The sequence below is a fragment of the Aplidium turbinatum genome, chromosome 7, assembly GCF_918807975.1.
Source record: "Aplidium turbinatum chromosome 7, kaAplTurb1.1, whole genome shotgun sequence".
In the NCBI taxonomy this organism is placed as follows: Eukaryota; Metazoa; Chordata; class Ascidiacea; order Aplousobranchia; family Polyclinidae; genus Aplidium; species Aplidium turbinatum.
In genome coordinates, this window is record NC_137478.1 from 27,595,164 (window position 1) to 27,611,154 (window position 15,991).

The 15,991-nt window shown below is 37.8% G+C and overlaps 1 protein-coding gene across 1 annotated transcript; it reads right to left on the minus strand.

The window, feature by feature from the left end:
* Positions 1-26: 26 nt before the first annotated feature.
* Positions 27-14,708, minus strand: LOC145774279 (vang-like protein 2). The gene is made up of 14 exons (XM_082585480.1): positions 14,553-14,708; positions 12,836-12,936; positions 9,749-9,840; positions 7,348-7,437; positions 6,837-6,992; positions 6,489-6,595; positions 5,500-5,593; positions 5,008-5,168; positions 3,756-3,898; positions 3,083-3,218; positions 2,570-2,675; positions 2,164-2,306; positions 1,152-1,248; positions 27-376 (listed from the first exon to the last, which is right to left on the minus strand). Exons 1-14 carry the CDS (start codon positions 14,606-14,608, stop codon positions 236-238), a joined length of 1,623 nt encoding a protein of 540 aa, XP_082441606.1. The 5' UTR covers positions 14,609-14,708; the 3' UTR covers positions 27-235.
* Between the last annotated feature and the right edge of the window lie 1,283 nt (positions 14,709-15,991).

Genomic DNA, 15,991 nt, shown 5'->3' on the forward strand with positions numbered 1-15,991 from the left:
ACAAAACTCTGATGTGTTATATATGAAAGATTTTATAAAAAAAAGCACAAAGCACGATGATTTCACAGAGGTTGTAGGTATGGTCGAAAAGCACTAAGCAGCTTAAAAATTTCATTGCTGTAAGTGAACAAAAAGAAGCATGATAGATTTCTCAAATTTCAAATGTTCTTAGCACATTAATTATCATATCTATTCCTGTTTGAGATGAGGCAGCAGATAATCTATTGCGTCTTCATTAGAGCGAGGTTTCGCTTTGCATCTGGAGCATGAAGCGATCTGCATCAACAAACTCCTCCTTCAAACTGATCCGTGGTAAACGATGCGCGGTAACGATCAGGGAATATTCCTTCTGGTCGAGACGGAAAACGGACCCATCCTGAAAAGAAATGGAACATGTTTTCCACGTTTCGGCAATATCAACTGGCTTCATAAGGAAGCACCAGCAAGTGGATGCTATGACTCTTAACTACATTGTTTCAGAAAAAAGGGTGGTCACTGTATTTTCCTAGTGAGGTAAACTGGTCACAATAGTTCTATATATTCGGGAAGTTTTACGACTAAAGTGATTGTTGCAACGAGGACATTTTATTGCGGGGATGTGAAACTCCGACACTTTAGAAAGGTCAGTTGCAAGTTTTCTTTCAGGGGAACTACTAACTTCACTACTACTATGTAGCGGAAGCCTACAAAACGTATAACATTTTGGAAACCATTAAAAGTAATCCTTTCGGTTGCGTGAAAAAAAGAGAAAAAGCCAAAAGTGGATGCAATTTCACATCCCCTACTCTGAAATCTCTAGTGGCAAGGCTTGTCCAATACTCTGATACAAAAGCAACCATTTAATGGGCAACCCTGCCAAAGGTCCTTCCACAAAGTTAGTTCAAAATTAACGCAGAGTGAATAGAGTGATGCAAAGAGCTATTCCAAAATAAAAACTCCATCGAATTCACACTTTTTTTCTTAAAACGGTATGCACAGTGCGCACATGAAATATTTACTGCAAAGGTGAAGGGTTGCCAGATTGTCTTAGGTCATTTAGCTTTTCGTTCTAAAGTTGCAGGAAATATACGGTATATTATGTGTTTGCCCACAATTGTGCTAATATGACAAAGACCTGCAAAATTGGTTTGCAGACTAAGTACGGTAGTTACCTTAACCATGTTGACAAGTGGTTCATCACTAACTATCCCCCATTGGCTGGAATCGCCACGTGGCGAATACGTAAGGTAAGGTCCCGGATGCAAATACCTGAAAATGTTTTCAGACATGTTCATGCGCAATCACAATATCGAATTAATGTTTATTTATTTAAACATAACAAATTGGATTTTAGATTATAGGACAATTACTTTATTGATTAGTCTGCAGTGGTAACCTTCAGTAGGGACAGTTTTCAAATTGTTTTGCATGCGAAGTTTGATAGAAAACCTATTGCAGAGTAAGCTATTTGTGAGAAAATGACGTATATTTAGAAAATCACACAAAATTCTCTTTGAAGGCACACACTCCTCAAGTAGCTCTTTTCAAACATGGAGCTGTTCATGAAAAAATGCTGAAATCAGCACAGGTCGGGCTATATCGGCAAGATACTTCACGCTAACAACGTTTTGAATAAATTGATTGCATCTGTCAGAAGAGTTGATTTGCAGTACAGAACTTAAAGATGGCGAGAAGGTGGTTTATTGCCCGAATTTACTGTACTTTTCCTCTGGCCCTCTTCACTAGCTTGTCAGAATGAAATGGATCTAGAGCGTACGCTATGGTAGATCAGGCTTTATTCTGACGACTCGCTCCTGAAGAGAGTTAAACGAAAGCTATTCACAGCTTCGAGCGATGAACCACCGTCTCCTTGCCAGCTTTTCTATTGTAAATTATGTGATCCCAGCTCGCTTAACAATAATATTGTACACTAAGAAACAAAGCAAAGTCTGAGTTAAAAATACCAGCACAAGCCTGCTTGGTTTATTCGTACAGCCCACCAACAATTAGTGGGCAATTTTCGTACAATCTTTGTTTTGAAAACTGCAAAGCTTTTGCAGAATAAAATAGCAACTTTCATCTAAATAAAGATAGCGAACGGAGAAATTTGCTTCAGTCGTCAGTTGGATATGCAAACACGATTGTAAATCTCCCTCACATTGCGCAGTCATAAACAACGACTACCTTTCCAAGAAAGCCCTGGGAGTCATGTCATGCCGGAGGCAATTTGAGAGATGCTCCAAGATGCTGTCGATGTCATGGTGTTGGTGCTGTCGAGTTGTGCGGAGATACTTTTGCAGGGATCTTGCTAGGGCGGGAAAGATGGCCTGCAACAAGGGAAAGGCTGATGAGTGAGAGATCAGATCTCGAACGAATGATGCGCATCCCGGTTCCATGTGGGACGGCCTCCAGATTTATTCCACATCGAAATGACAGATTACAAACTAAACCGCTTTGAACAAAGCAAATTAACGAACTTGCATTCAAGAGTTGCTTGGCTAAAAGAAAAGGACAGAATGAGGGACAATATCAGCAGTTCAAAATAATGAAACAATCGTTCATGGAACAACTGAATACCAGACTAACCAACCTCAGAAGCTTGCTTTGCATCCATCGACATATCGGCGTCTTTAATCACAGAATAATTGACAGCCCTTCGGATGTGAGCGAAAGCATCTTCTGTAGCAGCGATCAGCCTGAGATTATGAGAATTGGTTTAAGAAGTAAAGATGATCATCCATAGATAAAGTTACATGTGGTCACAACCAATTTCTATTAAACAAAATGTGTATGTATTTAAGTGTTAGATGCACCAATAGTGGATTATCTACTGACTAAGTAAATCGGCCGATCAACTAGAATATTCGTAAACTAATCTTTTTCCTCTGGTACAAACCATAAATCGCCGATTACTGATCCACATGAACTTGGCGTAAGCTGATTCTTGATTAAATAATCAGACGATTAGCTTAATCGCCAAATTAAACAATCTGTTGGTGCTGCCTTCAACAGTCTCACACAAGTGGATAATGCATTCACTAAAATCGGGCTCTGAGTAAAAACAGAACGTGATTTGAAACAAAGATTATCTTCATCTTCTCACCTTGCCTTCCTCTTGCGGACTCTCCTCTCATACTCCGCCTCCTCGTAGTATCTTTCATTGTGTCCTGCATCCCTCCTCCTGGCCACAGCGGCAATGATTGCTCGATTTTTTCCGCTGGTGTCGTTCCCAGGATGACCTGGATGACAATGATTGGCAGTTGTCCAAAGAATCAACAAATCAACAGTTTTTTTTCAGTTCAGTTGTTTTTTTTCAGTCCTTCACAGCCAACACATCACACGTCAACATAGCAAAGGTCGAGAAAAAGGTAGAAGCGACAAAACGAGAACGTTAAAACGTGCTATGACCGAAGTAAGTTATTAAGTTGAAAAAAATTTGGCACGGTCGCAACACATTTTTTGATGAACTTATCTAGAAGCTATCAGACACTCTAACAATCGAAACCTGGAGACCGGACCAAATGTTTAAACCAGTGGTGCTCACAGCTTCGTCAGTACGCGGCGCAAGTGTAACGTAACTGGAAATACATAACCGTTACCTACTTGACGCTCAATGGACGTTACACACTTGACGCTCAATGGACGTTACATACTTGACGCTCAATGGACGTTACATACTTGACGCTCAATGGACGTTACATACTTGACGCTCAATGGACGAGCTTTGACAAACGTTTGTAGAAAGCAAGCGAATGCGCTGTCAACAAGAAACTCACCATCGACATTGTAGACTTTGAAGGTTTGTTTCTTGGATTGTTTTATCCGCGAGCTACGCGATGGCTTCCTCATAAGCGCGGGATTGTAGACGGGAAAGTCGCAGTAATACTTTTCAAGCACCCACACAGAACAGCGTTGAATGCTGACAATGAAAAAATGGCGGTTTAGTAATAGAAATTTAAAAACGCGAATCCTAAGTGGATAAGAACCAGTGAAGTGAACTTTAACCAATGGGACCGAGATTTGAAAAGGAAATGTTAAAGTTAAACCACGAACTTTGAACCCCATCTAAATCTTTCATGCCGACACCGCGTTGCCTGTAATATACTGGCGGTATAATTGTGTCCGTTGGCCTGCTGCAAGCAGATGAACGAACGATTAAGCTGCCAATTAGTAATACCACATCGGGATGGATCGCGCAATGGTTATTCCCAATCGATTTCTAACAAATATTGCACAACAACGTTACATGTTATTGCATTTACTTTAGAGACGTCGCTAAAAAACGGACTTTAATTCGTACAAAACCATGAATGCTATGAAATGCGATATCAGTTTCTATCGTCGGGAGCTGATGTCTCGCAGGGATGCCAATCCCGAGTAACACAATGAAATTAACTACAGGAGCCATGATGCCATATTATAATGTCACCAAGTAGATGGCTAACATTTGTGATTCGCATAGTGCCGCTCTCTTGTTGTTAAACAACGTTGATACTGGATTAGTCAGATCAAAAATAGGAGCTAAATTCCCATGAGCATTGAGCAAGCCTGGTAAACCACTCGCTATTTAATACGCGAATACAACAGTACTTTAATGTTACTTTCACAAAAAATCGACAGTCAAAATTTGCTAAGAAAAAAGCACCTGTGTTGCATGGTGTGCTTTGTATCAGGGCTTCTCGAATTTTCTTTTTTACTGTGCAAGTGTGCAACAACATTTCAAAAAATAATTTTCAATGCAACTTTTTGGTACTAGGTAGTTTATAATGCAAACGCAACTGTAGGCCTTCTTTTACTTTATTTGGCGGCGCTAAAATTACGATTAGCGACCCCATTTTTGGTCGCGATCTATAGTTTTGGAAGCCCTGCTATAAATCAACCACATAAAACTAGTGCATCTGATATACTAAATAAATGCATCTAATAAAAAAATATAAAGGTTTCGCCACAATCAAGCAATTTGAAGGGGGCAGACAGTTGGAAGTATGACCAATCGTACCCGTCAGGTTAAATCAAAAACAGTCGCACCTGAGATTTCCTACGTTGTAGAATCTTCTCTCGCCATCCTTGTTCCGGATGACTTCCAAAACAAAAGTAGTTTGCAATTGACGAAGCTCCAGCAAAACAAGGGAAAGATAATGGACAAATAAGAGACAGTCCGTGAAGCTGTCGGCAAATTCAACGATAGCCTGAAGGAACAAAAGAAAAACAAAGTGTAGCACTGAAGTTGACTTCAATTCATAGGCGGCTTGAATATGAATCATTAGCTAACACGTTTCTTCTTTCTGTGTGGCAAAATAAGCAAATACGTATTAGCAGAAGCAAAGCATGCCTTTGTTATTGCTTATTAAGAAAAACTACTTTTCAATGGTCACTTCGGCATGATTGAATAGGCCTAGCCTGAATTAGATTTTTATACTTTCAGCTAGAAACAGTTCACTAAAAATTGTAAATGAGTTGATATCGTTAATCTAATTTCTAAGTAAACTGTGAAAGACTGCACTTTTTGCAGTTACTTGCCTGGAAATCAGTTTCTTGGACTTCAACCACCCAGATGATGTAGAATAGCCAAAAAGTGACACTCATCAACAGCAGCACAAACATAATCAAAGCTCTGCGAAAATAAAATCATAATGTTTCACTTGACTCTAGAGATTGAATTAGAAAAATTCGCTTGTATTAAAGAAACTCGGCAATTATTTCTCAGCAAAAAGCACCATCTTAAGAAGTCAACCATTGCAGCAGTCCAGGGAAAACTCACTGGTGGGGTTTGGCAACACTGGTTTAGAGTTTAGACCAGTGCTACTCAAACGCCGGTACGCGTACCGGTGCCGGTACGCGAGCACTTGGCTGCTGGTACGCGGTCAGTTAGGAGAAATTGTAAATTAAGTAATTTGTTTTATGTTGATCAGAACGTCTATATAATAATTTTTAGGCAACGATAATGTTCAATCTGCTTTCCCAGCAAAAGACTGTTTGGTGGCCCGCTACTGCGACGACTTCCAGTTACGTCACAAAGAAATGTTATTTTGTAATTGTTATCCATTATTTCAACAAAGTATCGCAATGTTCGATGCGAGATGATCATCCTTTTTGTGTGTTTGTGCTGTGTCCACGTGCTTGACTATACCTGCAGCGTCCAGTAACAATCGATCGGCCACACTCTGACTTCAATATATCAGATGATTGTAGTGAGTTGAGCATGTTTATACATAGAAGCGCACACTAGCAAGCGCACACTTCGCATCAAAATTCGAAAGACCATTAATAAAAGTGTTTTTTACTTGTTTTTTTTGTGTATTTGTTACAAAAGTAACAATGATTTTGCTCTTGTCTTTTTTTCGCAAATTGACCGGGACGCCAAGTGATGAAAGGTGCTCAGCCGGTACACCGCATAAAAAAGTTTGAGTAGCACTGGTTTAGACAACTAGCTGCTTCAGTTTATTTTTTTTGCTCACTTGATGAAGGAAGAGACAACAAAAGCACTCGACTCAAGTCTGTCTATTTACCTGAAAATGTAAATTCTCGGCATACTCGTACGCTGACGACGGAAAAATATTGCCCAAGAACCGATCAGCAATAAAAGAAGCTTGAATGCCATTCCTAGTAGCGCTGCCTGGAATGCAAAAACACTAAATGTTACATAAAAAAAATTCAGTACGGGAATAGGGAATAATAATTTTCAGGCTCAAAAAAGAGGAAACTTGTTCATACCGGCAGTACTTACTTTTAATTTTATTGCTCTAAAAATGGCAATGCGTAGCCCAAGCTTTGATGCAAACTGTGCATTTGTGAAAGTTCCGGTGTTTAAAACGAACTAAAGCAACACAACGCCCGCTAAAAGTGGAGAGACTTACCTGACAAGGAGTATGGCAGGTTTGCTGTGAGGGATTGGACGGTAACCAATAATAGGGAAGTGTTACAATGGCAATCGGTGACAAATAAGAGAAACAAGCAAAAATCACAGTTGCAATAAATCCGCAGTCATGAAAACCAACAGGGGAAACTTTATCCTGCAAAAATTATTTGTCGATTGGTCTTGGAATGGTAATTTGATGCCATTACGCATACTAAAATTCAAATATGCTCAACATGAAATCAAAAAAAGCAATGCATTCTGGGTAATGCAAACGTTGCATCGGGTAAGCGAATGTCTAACCATATATTTTAATCAATCAATAGTTTATTTATCAAAAACAAGAATAATACAAAGGTAATATAACACAAAAATGTTTAAGTTTTGCTTGAGATATGTAACCATAGCCAACGCAACGACAATACGGTCTAATAGTCAGTTGCCACCCAGGAAATAGGAATTGAAGCCACAGTGACAAGTAAACAAATAAGTATGGGAAATAGATGACCTACCTTGGTTAGTTTGGCAAGGGATTCATGACTTAATTGCGTAACGTCGGTTGTTCCAGACACGAAAGTCTCCGTCTCTCCCCAATTGTCGTTCTAAATGATTGGTGAAAATTAACGTTTGAAGAACGATAGAAAGTTGAAAATCTTTCTCATTCGCATCATATAATTGTGATGGCGCACGATCGCAAGTGATACGGTTGAAATACGGCAATCGCAGATGTGCTACTGCAGACCAGTGGTTCCCAGTTCCTTGGGGATCAGGGAACGCATTGATATTAGGAAAAATACAAAAGTTGATCACTAAAGTTCACATGCGGTATCTAAGAGCAAGTTTGAAAAATGGCGACTCAGTGCACCTCCGTGAAGTTTAGAGGTTTAGGATGAAAATATAGTAATTCTTAGAAATGGATTCGTTGCTACAAAGAGGGTGGAATTGGAAAAACACCACCAGACAAAATACAATGAAAAACTACTAAACGGCCATCACGCCAGTTGCTACACGAGTCGATACAGGTCATATGGGATGTACTTGTCGAAATTAATAACTTCCGACATTTCAAGCAAGCTTGCCGGGTCATTGTGAAGCTTTTTTCACGAAAATAAAAGACCGACTTAATTTTAGCATTACCACGTCAACACAAGCAACTGTCATATTCCGTTTATTGGTGAAATAAACAGATTATTGATTCATTTCCTGGCCAAACCACATGGGATTACGTTGTGGAGTGACACTAAGCCGCATTCGTTCAAATGTCAAGCTACGACAATTATATGCCAACATTTCCGAATACCCACGCACGAATCTCAACAAATTCAAACGCATATAGAAGTCTGACAAAATAACAAACAAACTACAATACACGCTACTACCCAATGTTTAAATAGGTCGAAAGGGATTATGACCAAAGGTGGCCAGTACTAAAAACACGTCAAATTAATCTGTGGAAATGATTTTTTTTCCATTTTGAATTGACCAGTCAAGATTGCAAGTAACAGTAAAAAAGGTACAAGCATGGTGAGTCCCATCCTTGATCCAAGCATCAGCGGTTAAGATAAGGTTCTCATTATACTAAGCCTTCAAATTATCGAGAGTAGGGTGGCCAGTTCCTTTTTCTCGGCCGCCTTTCCTTCAGCAACTACGCCTATCCAATTTATTACAGCCTGGGTAGAGGTGAGCGGTGTTTTTTCAACAATGTTTTTTCAATTTTTCAACAACCAGCTGAAGCCGGGAGTCGAACCAGAATTGCATGATTGGAAAACGAACACTTTATCCCAATCCGCTGCCACATCCCAGGTAACAGCAGTCAGCAATAAAACATTACAAGCCGAAAATCAGCTAAAGTAACAACTCGACGCTTTATTTCACAAAACATCTTCATAGTCTAATATTTTATTTAGCAAATCAGTACAAGAATAAATGCTAGCAGCACATCAATCGATAATACAGACTTCACAGTTGTTCCACACTTTACTGTGCCGATATTCATAATAACTATTGCCACAGCTGCTATGCTAGTATATGTTACAATAAACACATGGTGGTCTCTTGAAATGACCTAATGACCGCAAGTCCTAGGGGAGATTTATTACGTTTTCCAAACTGTTTGGAAGGTGCAAAACTCTGGTATCAGCGATGTACAGATTATCCTCGCAATAATATCAAGCGAGTAGCATTTCACTATTTCTCATAGAATATACGGTACCATGGCCAACTATATTTAATAATGAAGATAGGCTACCCAGTTTAAATCAATTGCACATTAAAGGCAAAATATGGCAGGTTTGTGGGAACGGTGGGAGGCTCGCCACATTACCTGGTGACGCGCCACATTACCTGGTGACGAATTTATAAAATATCAATACGACTGTTGGAATAGGCTCACAATCAAAAAGTGTAGTGAAGATAGACAACTTAATGCTCTATGAAGAAACTGAAAAGTTTTCACATGGTTCTATGGGCATTTGCTATCATTGCCAAAGGAAATAATTTGTCAAAGATATATATATACAATAAGATTTTCAGTCTTGTTTGTAACGAAAGTTATCACGCTTTGCTAGCGGTGCATACTGCATATCAAGCATTGACTGAGAGCTCAGAGGTGTCCAACAAACTATACGAGGATTTTTTGTATTGTCCCCATTAAGTTTAAATGTGTTGACATAAAATCCAGCTACTGTTTAATTAGATTACTTCGTCAGGCTAATACATTCTGATAACTTTTTAAACCATATGCTATAAGTATTTTAACCACACACTATAAAAAATGTAATTCTTGTTCGAAAATTAAAGATCCTATCATGTGAAATAGTACGCATAAGCTTTTTCAGTCAAAATATTAACCAATTCTACTACAAACCACACTGCCAAATACAACAGTGACTGCAGAGACTTAAGTCTACCCACCTCAGGAATGTTGACAGCTACAGCCCTTGCATTAGTTCGTCTGTCACGTGGGTCATCATTAGAAGGTGTACAAATGGACACACTTTTCTCACCTTTATGCAAAAACAGTAAATAGGAAACAGTAGATTATCAGTGAACGCAATGTACAACAATATAATGATCAACATGCTTCAATAGAAATCTCTCAGTTGGACATATTTTTGGCTTCTCAAAAGTTATGGCAACACTGCAAGTTATGAAGTTCACATCTGGCAAGTCAATCTGTTTTGGAATCATTGAGCAGGTAGGCTACTCTGATGAAGCAATTTCTAGTTACTTAGTTTGAAAATGGAAACGTTTCTCAATTAGGCAAATTCCGATGTTCTAATCAGTAACAAATTTACAAATTCTAGTGCAATTAATAAAGAAGACGATTAGTTTTTTTGAATACACTGCACATTGGTGCTTTTCTTTTTGCTCCCTATCACTACTGCCAGCTAATCAGTAAAACATCCCATCACTCAAAATGTTTATCATTTTCTTTCAAGTCTTAGTGATTAGTGAAGACATAAACTTAGATTAAACTCAAAAATCACATATTTCTAAGTTGGTCTAGTACAGTGGTTCCCAAACTGTGGGCCATGGCCCACTAGTGGGCCACGAAGACGGTTTCAGTGAGCCACAGAGTTATTTGTAATTGAACTTATACTGTTCCTGTATTGTTAACAATTTCTAGATTTTTTACCGAAAAATTTTAACTGCCATTCTTAAAACTGTCTGCCACGGGGAGGAATTGTTACGTAACAATGAGTTTTTAAGCTTGCATGTGCCAGAAATCGTACTTAAAAACAAGCGTTCTTTATGTCGTGGACTGATAGTTGTGAGGTGCAGAGCGAAGAAGAGATTGAATAAAAATTTGCAAATCGAGACATGCTAAACTAAATTACTAAATACTAAATTATTCAATGGCAAACAAGAGAAAGTATGATGATAGTTAGTTAGTTACGTTAAATTTGGATTTACTTCGTTAAATGATCATGGAGTCGAAAAGGGACTGTGCGTACTATGCTACCGCGTCTTAAGCAATGAGTCATTGAGACCGAGTAAATTGAGAAATCACCTGGAAAAAAATCATCCTGAGTTGAAGAATAAGAGCATTGAGTATTTTAAACGACTAGAATCTAGCTGTAAACGTCAACGACTTGACAAAACTGGAAACTTTCAACAAACTGATCAGAAACTTACAGAAGCATCTTTCGTTGTTAGCCAAATTATAGCTAAGCAGAAAAAAGCTCATAATATCGCTGAAACTGTTGTTAAACCGTCTGCACTGGCCATGACGAGAATTGTCCTGGGTGATAAACATGAGAAAAGTCTCAAAGCTATTCCTTTATCCAATAACACAGTAAAGAGACGAATTGCAGCAACTGAAATAAATAAATCTGCTTTTGGTCTATTCGCCATCCAGCTGGATGAGTCTGTCGATGTATCTTCAGTTTCTCAACTTATGGTTTTCGTTCGCTATGCAGTTGACACCTCTGTAAAGGAAGAATTACTCTTCTGCTGTGCTTTGAACACCAGCACAAAAGCATCAGATGTAATGGAAAAAAGTCAACCATTTTTTTAATGAAAACGGAATATCCTGGACAATCTGTGTGGCGTGTGCACTGACGGTGCACCTGCGATGCTTGGTTCCAAAAGTGGATTTAAGGCACTTGTGCAAAGAAAGGCTACTGGCGTTATGTTTACTCATTGCTTCATTCACCGGGAAGCTCTGGCTTCTAAAACTTTACCAAGTGGTCTCCAAGGTGTGCTTAACGTTACTATTAAAATAGTAAATTTTGTGAAGAGCAGCGCTTTGCACACTCGTCTATTCAGAAAACTTTGTGAAGACATGGAATCTGATAATAAAAACCTTTTGTTTTACACAAAAGTTCGGTGGCTCTCTAAAGGGAACGTTTTATGCAGAGTGTTTGAGCTCCGCGATGAGTTGGAAATCTATTTAACTGATGTAAAACCTGAGTTAGCATTTCACTTTACCAATGTAAAATTTATTGCTTGTTTGGCATATTTGGTAGATATTTTTCATTCTTTAAACACCCTTAACCTGAAAATGCAAGGAAAAGAAAAAAACATTATTCAGAACATGGACTTGATCAATGCGTTTGTTGAAAAATTGGCAAACTGGAGACGAAAAGCTCAAAACGGCAATTTTGCCTGGTTTAACAACCTGTCTGATATTTACGAGTTAAACGATGAACTAAAGACCAATATTGTTCAACATCTGAAAGAGCTGGAAAGCGAATTCAAGTCATATTTTCCTGAAGTTAGTGCTGATGACCTATCACTTGCAAGAAATCCGTTTCGAATTTCCCCTGAAAATGTGGAAGATGAATTACAAGACCAATTGATTGAATTGAAAAACGACTCCAGTTGCCGAGATCTATTCGAAACTTTGCCACTCACGGAATTCTGGCTAAGCATGGCATCATCATATCCAGAAATAAGCAAAACCGTACTTAAACAGTTATTGCCTTTCACTTCTACATGGTTATGTGAATCTGCCTTTTCAGCGCTAGTATGTATGAAGTCCAAGCAACGCAACCGCCTTGAAGTTGAACATGACATTCGCTGTGCTCTTTCGACAACTGAGCCAAGAATTTCTAAGCTTGTTGCTAAAGCGCAAGAGCACCCTTCCCATTAAAAAATAAATTGCAAAAAGCTATTTTGTTTGTTTTTGTGTTACATGTCATATAGTACAGTAATTAGGTAGTAGAACTTGGCCGATTAGCGTAGTGGTAAGAAACATCGCTATCTGTGCTGGAGGTCTGGGCTTCGATCCTCGGGCCAGTCAAATCAGGCACAGCGTCGCCACTTAGAAAATTGCTAGAGCCTACAGTGCTCGCCCATATACAAGTGTATAAAATATTTTGGGTGGGCCACGAACTTTTTTTAAATCAAAATTTAGGCCACGGAGTAAAAAAGTTTGGGAACCACTGGTCTAGTAAAATGATAAAATTCAATTTAAAAAAAATAGTTAAAGATCAAAAGTTTGCATGTGCACCATATGACAGGAGATCAAAAAAGTTAGAAAACTGCAACACTAACCTCTTGACTTTTCAAAATTTGGGTCATTTCTGCTTCTATGACGATGACTTGTGTGTTCACGCGGCTGATGCTTCTTATGACTGTATCTTGTTCTTTCTGACCTAGACATACTTAATTAATTTTATTGTTAATAAGAAATGTTCACAGTTTAACATTTAACAATCATACAAGTAGTTCCAAATTACACAAGTTGTATGCCAAACATGAAATCAGACTGTACCCATATCATTTTAATAATCTATAGCAGAATGTGATCTTGTCGTAAGGGTAGTGAAAGGTAAAACGCATCTAGCCCTTCAATTTGCTAAAACCTTTCAATCAAAAAAGCATGCCACTTGGCTTACACTTATTTCATCTATGGAGTTAATTACAGAAAACAGAAACTTTTTATGATATTTTCATCTATTGTATGAAATGAATCGAATGGCAGTTGGCACAAGTACAATTATGGCATGAAAACCTAAGAAAAATAACTTTATTTGCCAATCGGATAACACTATTGCACATATAAATTTTATCAAAATAATCAAGTTGTATTATATGACTCCAAAGCCTTCCAAAGAATTCAATCTGATTAAGCAAGCGCCATAAAAAGATGATTAATATCATCAAAAACTTCTTTTTTAGTTTCTTTGTCGAAGATAATAATTTCTTGCAATATTAAAAAAATATTAGTTGAGCTGCTGTACAAGTCTCCGCTCTAGTAAAGAACAAGTGCAACCTAATTCGTACCATGAACAATTCGTACCGTCAGTTCGTACCTTGAAAAGATCAAGAGAAAAAATTTTTAAAAAAGCTGTAGTCGCTGATCGCAGTTTCAGCAAACATTTTAAAAAGGTTAGGGTATCAGAGTATCGGTTAGGTATCGATATCCGCAAACAAACAAACTGAAAAGATTGAGAGAAAAAATAGAACATCGCTGATTGCAGTTTCCGTTTTTCCGCAGTTTCCACAAACATTTTAAAATTTCCGGTAATGATCCTAAGAGTTTGCCGAAGTCGCTGATTGCAGTTTCCGCAAACATTTTAAAAGGGTTAGGGTTATTCGGAGTTTCCGCAAACATTTTAAAAGGGTTAAGGTTTAGGGTTAGGGTGTTTCCACAAACAAACAAACTGAAAAGATCAAGAGAAAAAAATAGAACAAAGCCAAAGTCGCTGACCGCAGTTTCCGTTTTTTCGGCAAACATTTTAAAATTTCCGGAAATGATCCTAAGAGTTTGCCGAAGTCGCTGATCGCAGTTTCCACAAACATTTTAGAAGGGTTAGGGGTAGGGTTGATCGGAGTTTCTGCAAACATTTTAAAAGGGTTAGGGTTGATCAGAGTTTCTGCAAACATTTTAAAATTTCTTTAAATGATCCTAAGAGTTTTTGTTTGTTTGCGGAAAATTTTAAAATGTATGCGGAAACTGCAATCAGCGACTTTGGCTTTTTTTATTTTTTTCTCTCAAACTTTTCAAGGTACGAACTGTCGGTACGAATTGTTCATGGTACGAATTAGGCTGCATCCGTAAAGAACACCATGATGTCATAGACAGGAATCGACTAAACATGCAGGGTGAAACTACTTTACCTTTGCTTTATAGTTCACACCCTTCAACCAATGTGTCTTAGTCGATTCCTGTCTATATCATGGTATTTCTACCATGACTTGTACACCAGCTCCAAATACTATTAAAAAAAATATTTATTTTAAATAGATAATGTATAAAATACCATACCTGTTTGTTGCCAAGGAAACTTCTGACTTATCGTCACGTTGACTTGCAGTTTCCATGATGTAGGCTTGGTTTAGATACAGGCCTACATTTCAATCTTTTATTACAGTTACATGATATATCAAAACAACATTGCACTAACTGTAATGATCTAAATCCATCTTAACACATATAAATATGGCTGTGGCTATATTTACACCAAGGATGCCAGCGACAAATTTCCAATAAACTTAGATTGTGTGCTAAAAAAAACCCAGATGAGGCAAAAAAAAACCCAGGTCCAGAAAATATGTAGTAAAGCGGTTAAAAAAACCTGCGTGCGCTTTCAGCACCATTTTTAAATCATTACACAGAAGCCTCAGAAAGCTACAAATAGTAACACGTACGGTAGCCTATATATATATAATTATACAATAAAAAAAACAATGAAAACTATCAATACTACAAAAAAGTGCTCAATGCTAAGCAAAAAAGCAAAGCAGAGCAAATTAAATCAAATATAGTAATTAATAACTATATTTGATTTAATTATACAATATACATGCTTATGTTGGTATGGTAGTTAATATATATGTAATATAACTATATACAAAAACAAGAGCTTGGTAGGCCTATATGGGCTCACAGCAAAGATTTTGGTTCAAAATTACCTTTATGGTAAAGCGTCTAGCTAGCAAGGTTCAGTGCGTGTTTAACCAAAATTTCTAAAACTGACTAGACAAAACCAATAAGGTTAGTTTTGACTTTTGAACTAAACTTTTTGCTGTGTGAGTTGTAGACTGCGGCTGAGGAGAATCATCATGCCTGCTTACTGCTTGGTGTACAACTACGATAACTTGGTACTTAGCAATAAACCCTGCTTAGCCTTTTTCATTTGAACATAATGTTGAAAAGAATAACTCAAATTCACAATAAGTAAATGTTCAGTAACACAAATAGTTGTACTACTCCAATTTTTAGTCATCCACATTTTCATAAAGTTGGATCATTTCTTTAGCATCCTGTAGGCTACTTCACTGACTGCAGTAGCTGATGCAAAAAAACATTACCAGTAGGCTACCTTATCATTTTTGTGTTGCAGTGTGGACCATTTATCGAAGATCCCAGTGCCTTAATACCGTGCAAGCTCTGTACAAAGTTAAAAACCAAAAAAACCTAGATTTACCTAAATTTGAAATAAAAAAACTTAAAACCCAGATGTGGTCAAAAAAACCCAGATCTAGGTGGAAAAACCAAGGTCTGGCATCCTTGATTTACACTATATAGTGTTTCAATAGCCTCAATAGTGTTGCCAGATAAGAAACTCTGCCCTGATTTGAGAAAAGTTTAAAGCTGTTGAAAACAAAAACTTGTATTTTGGAACCTTTTTCTAGTCCTAAGCAAAGTCCAAAACCCTAATCTTATTCCTAACTCTAACCCTTACCTTAACCCTTCCTAACTTT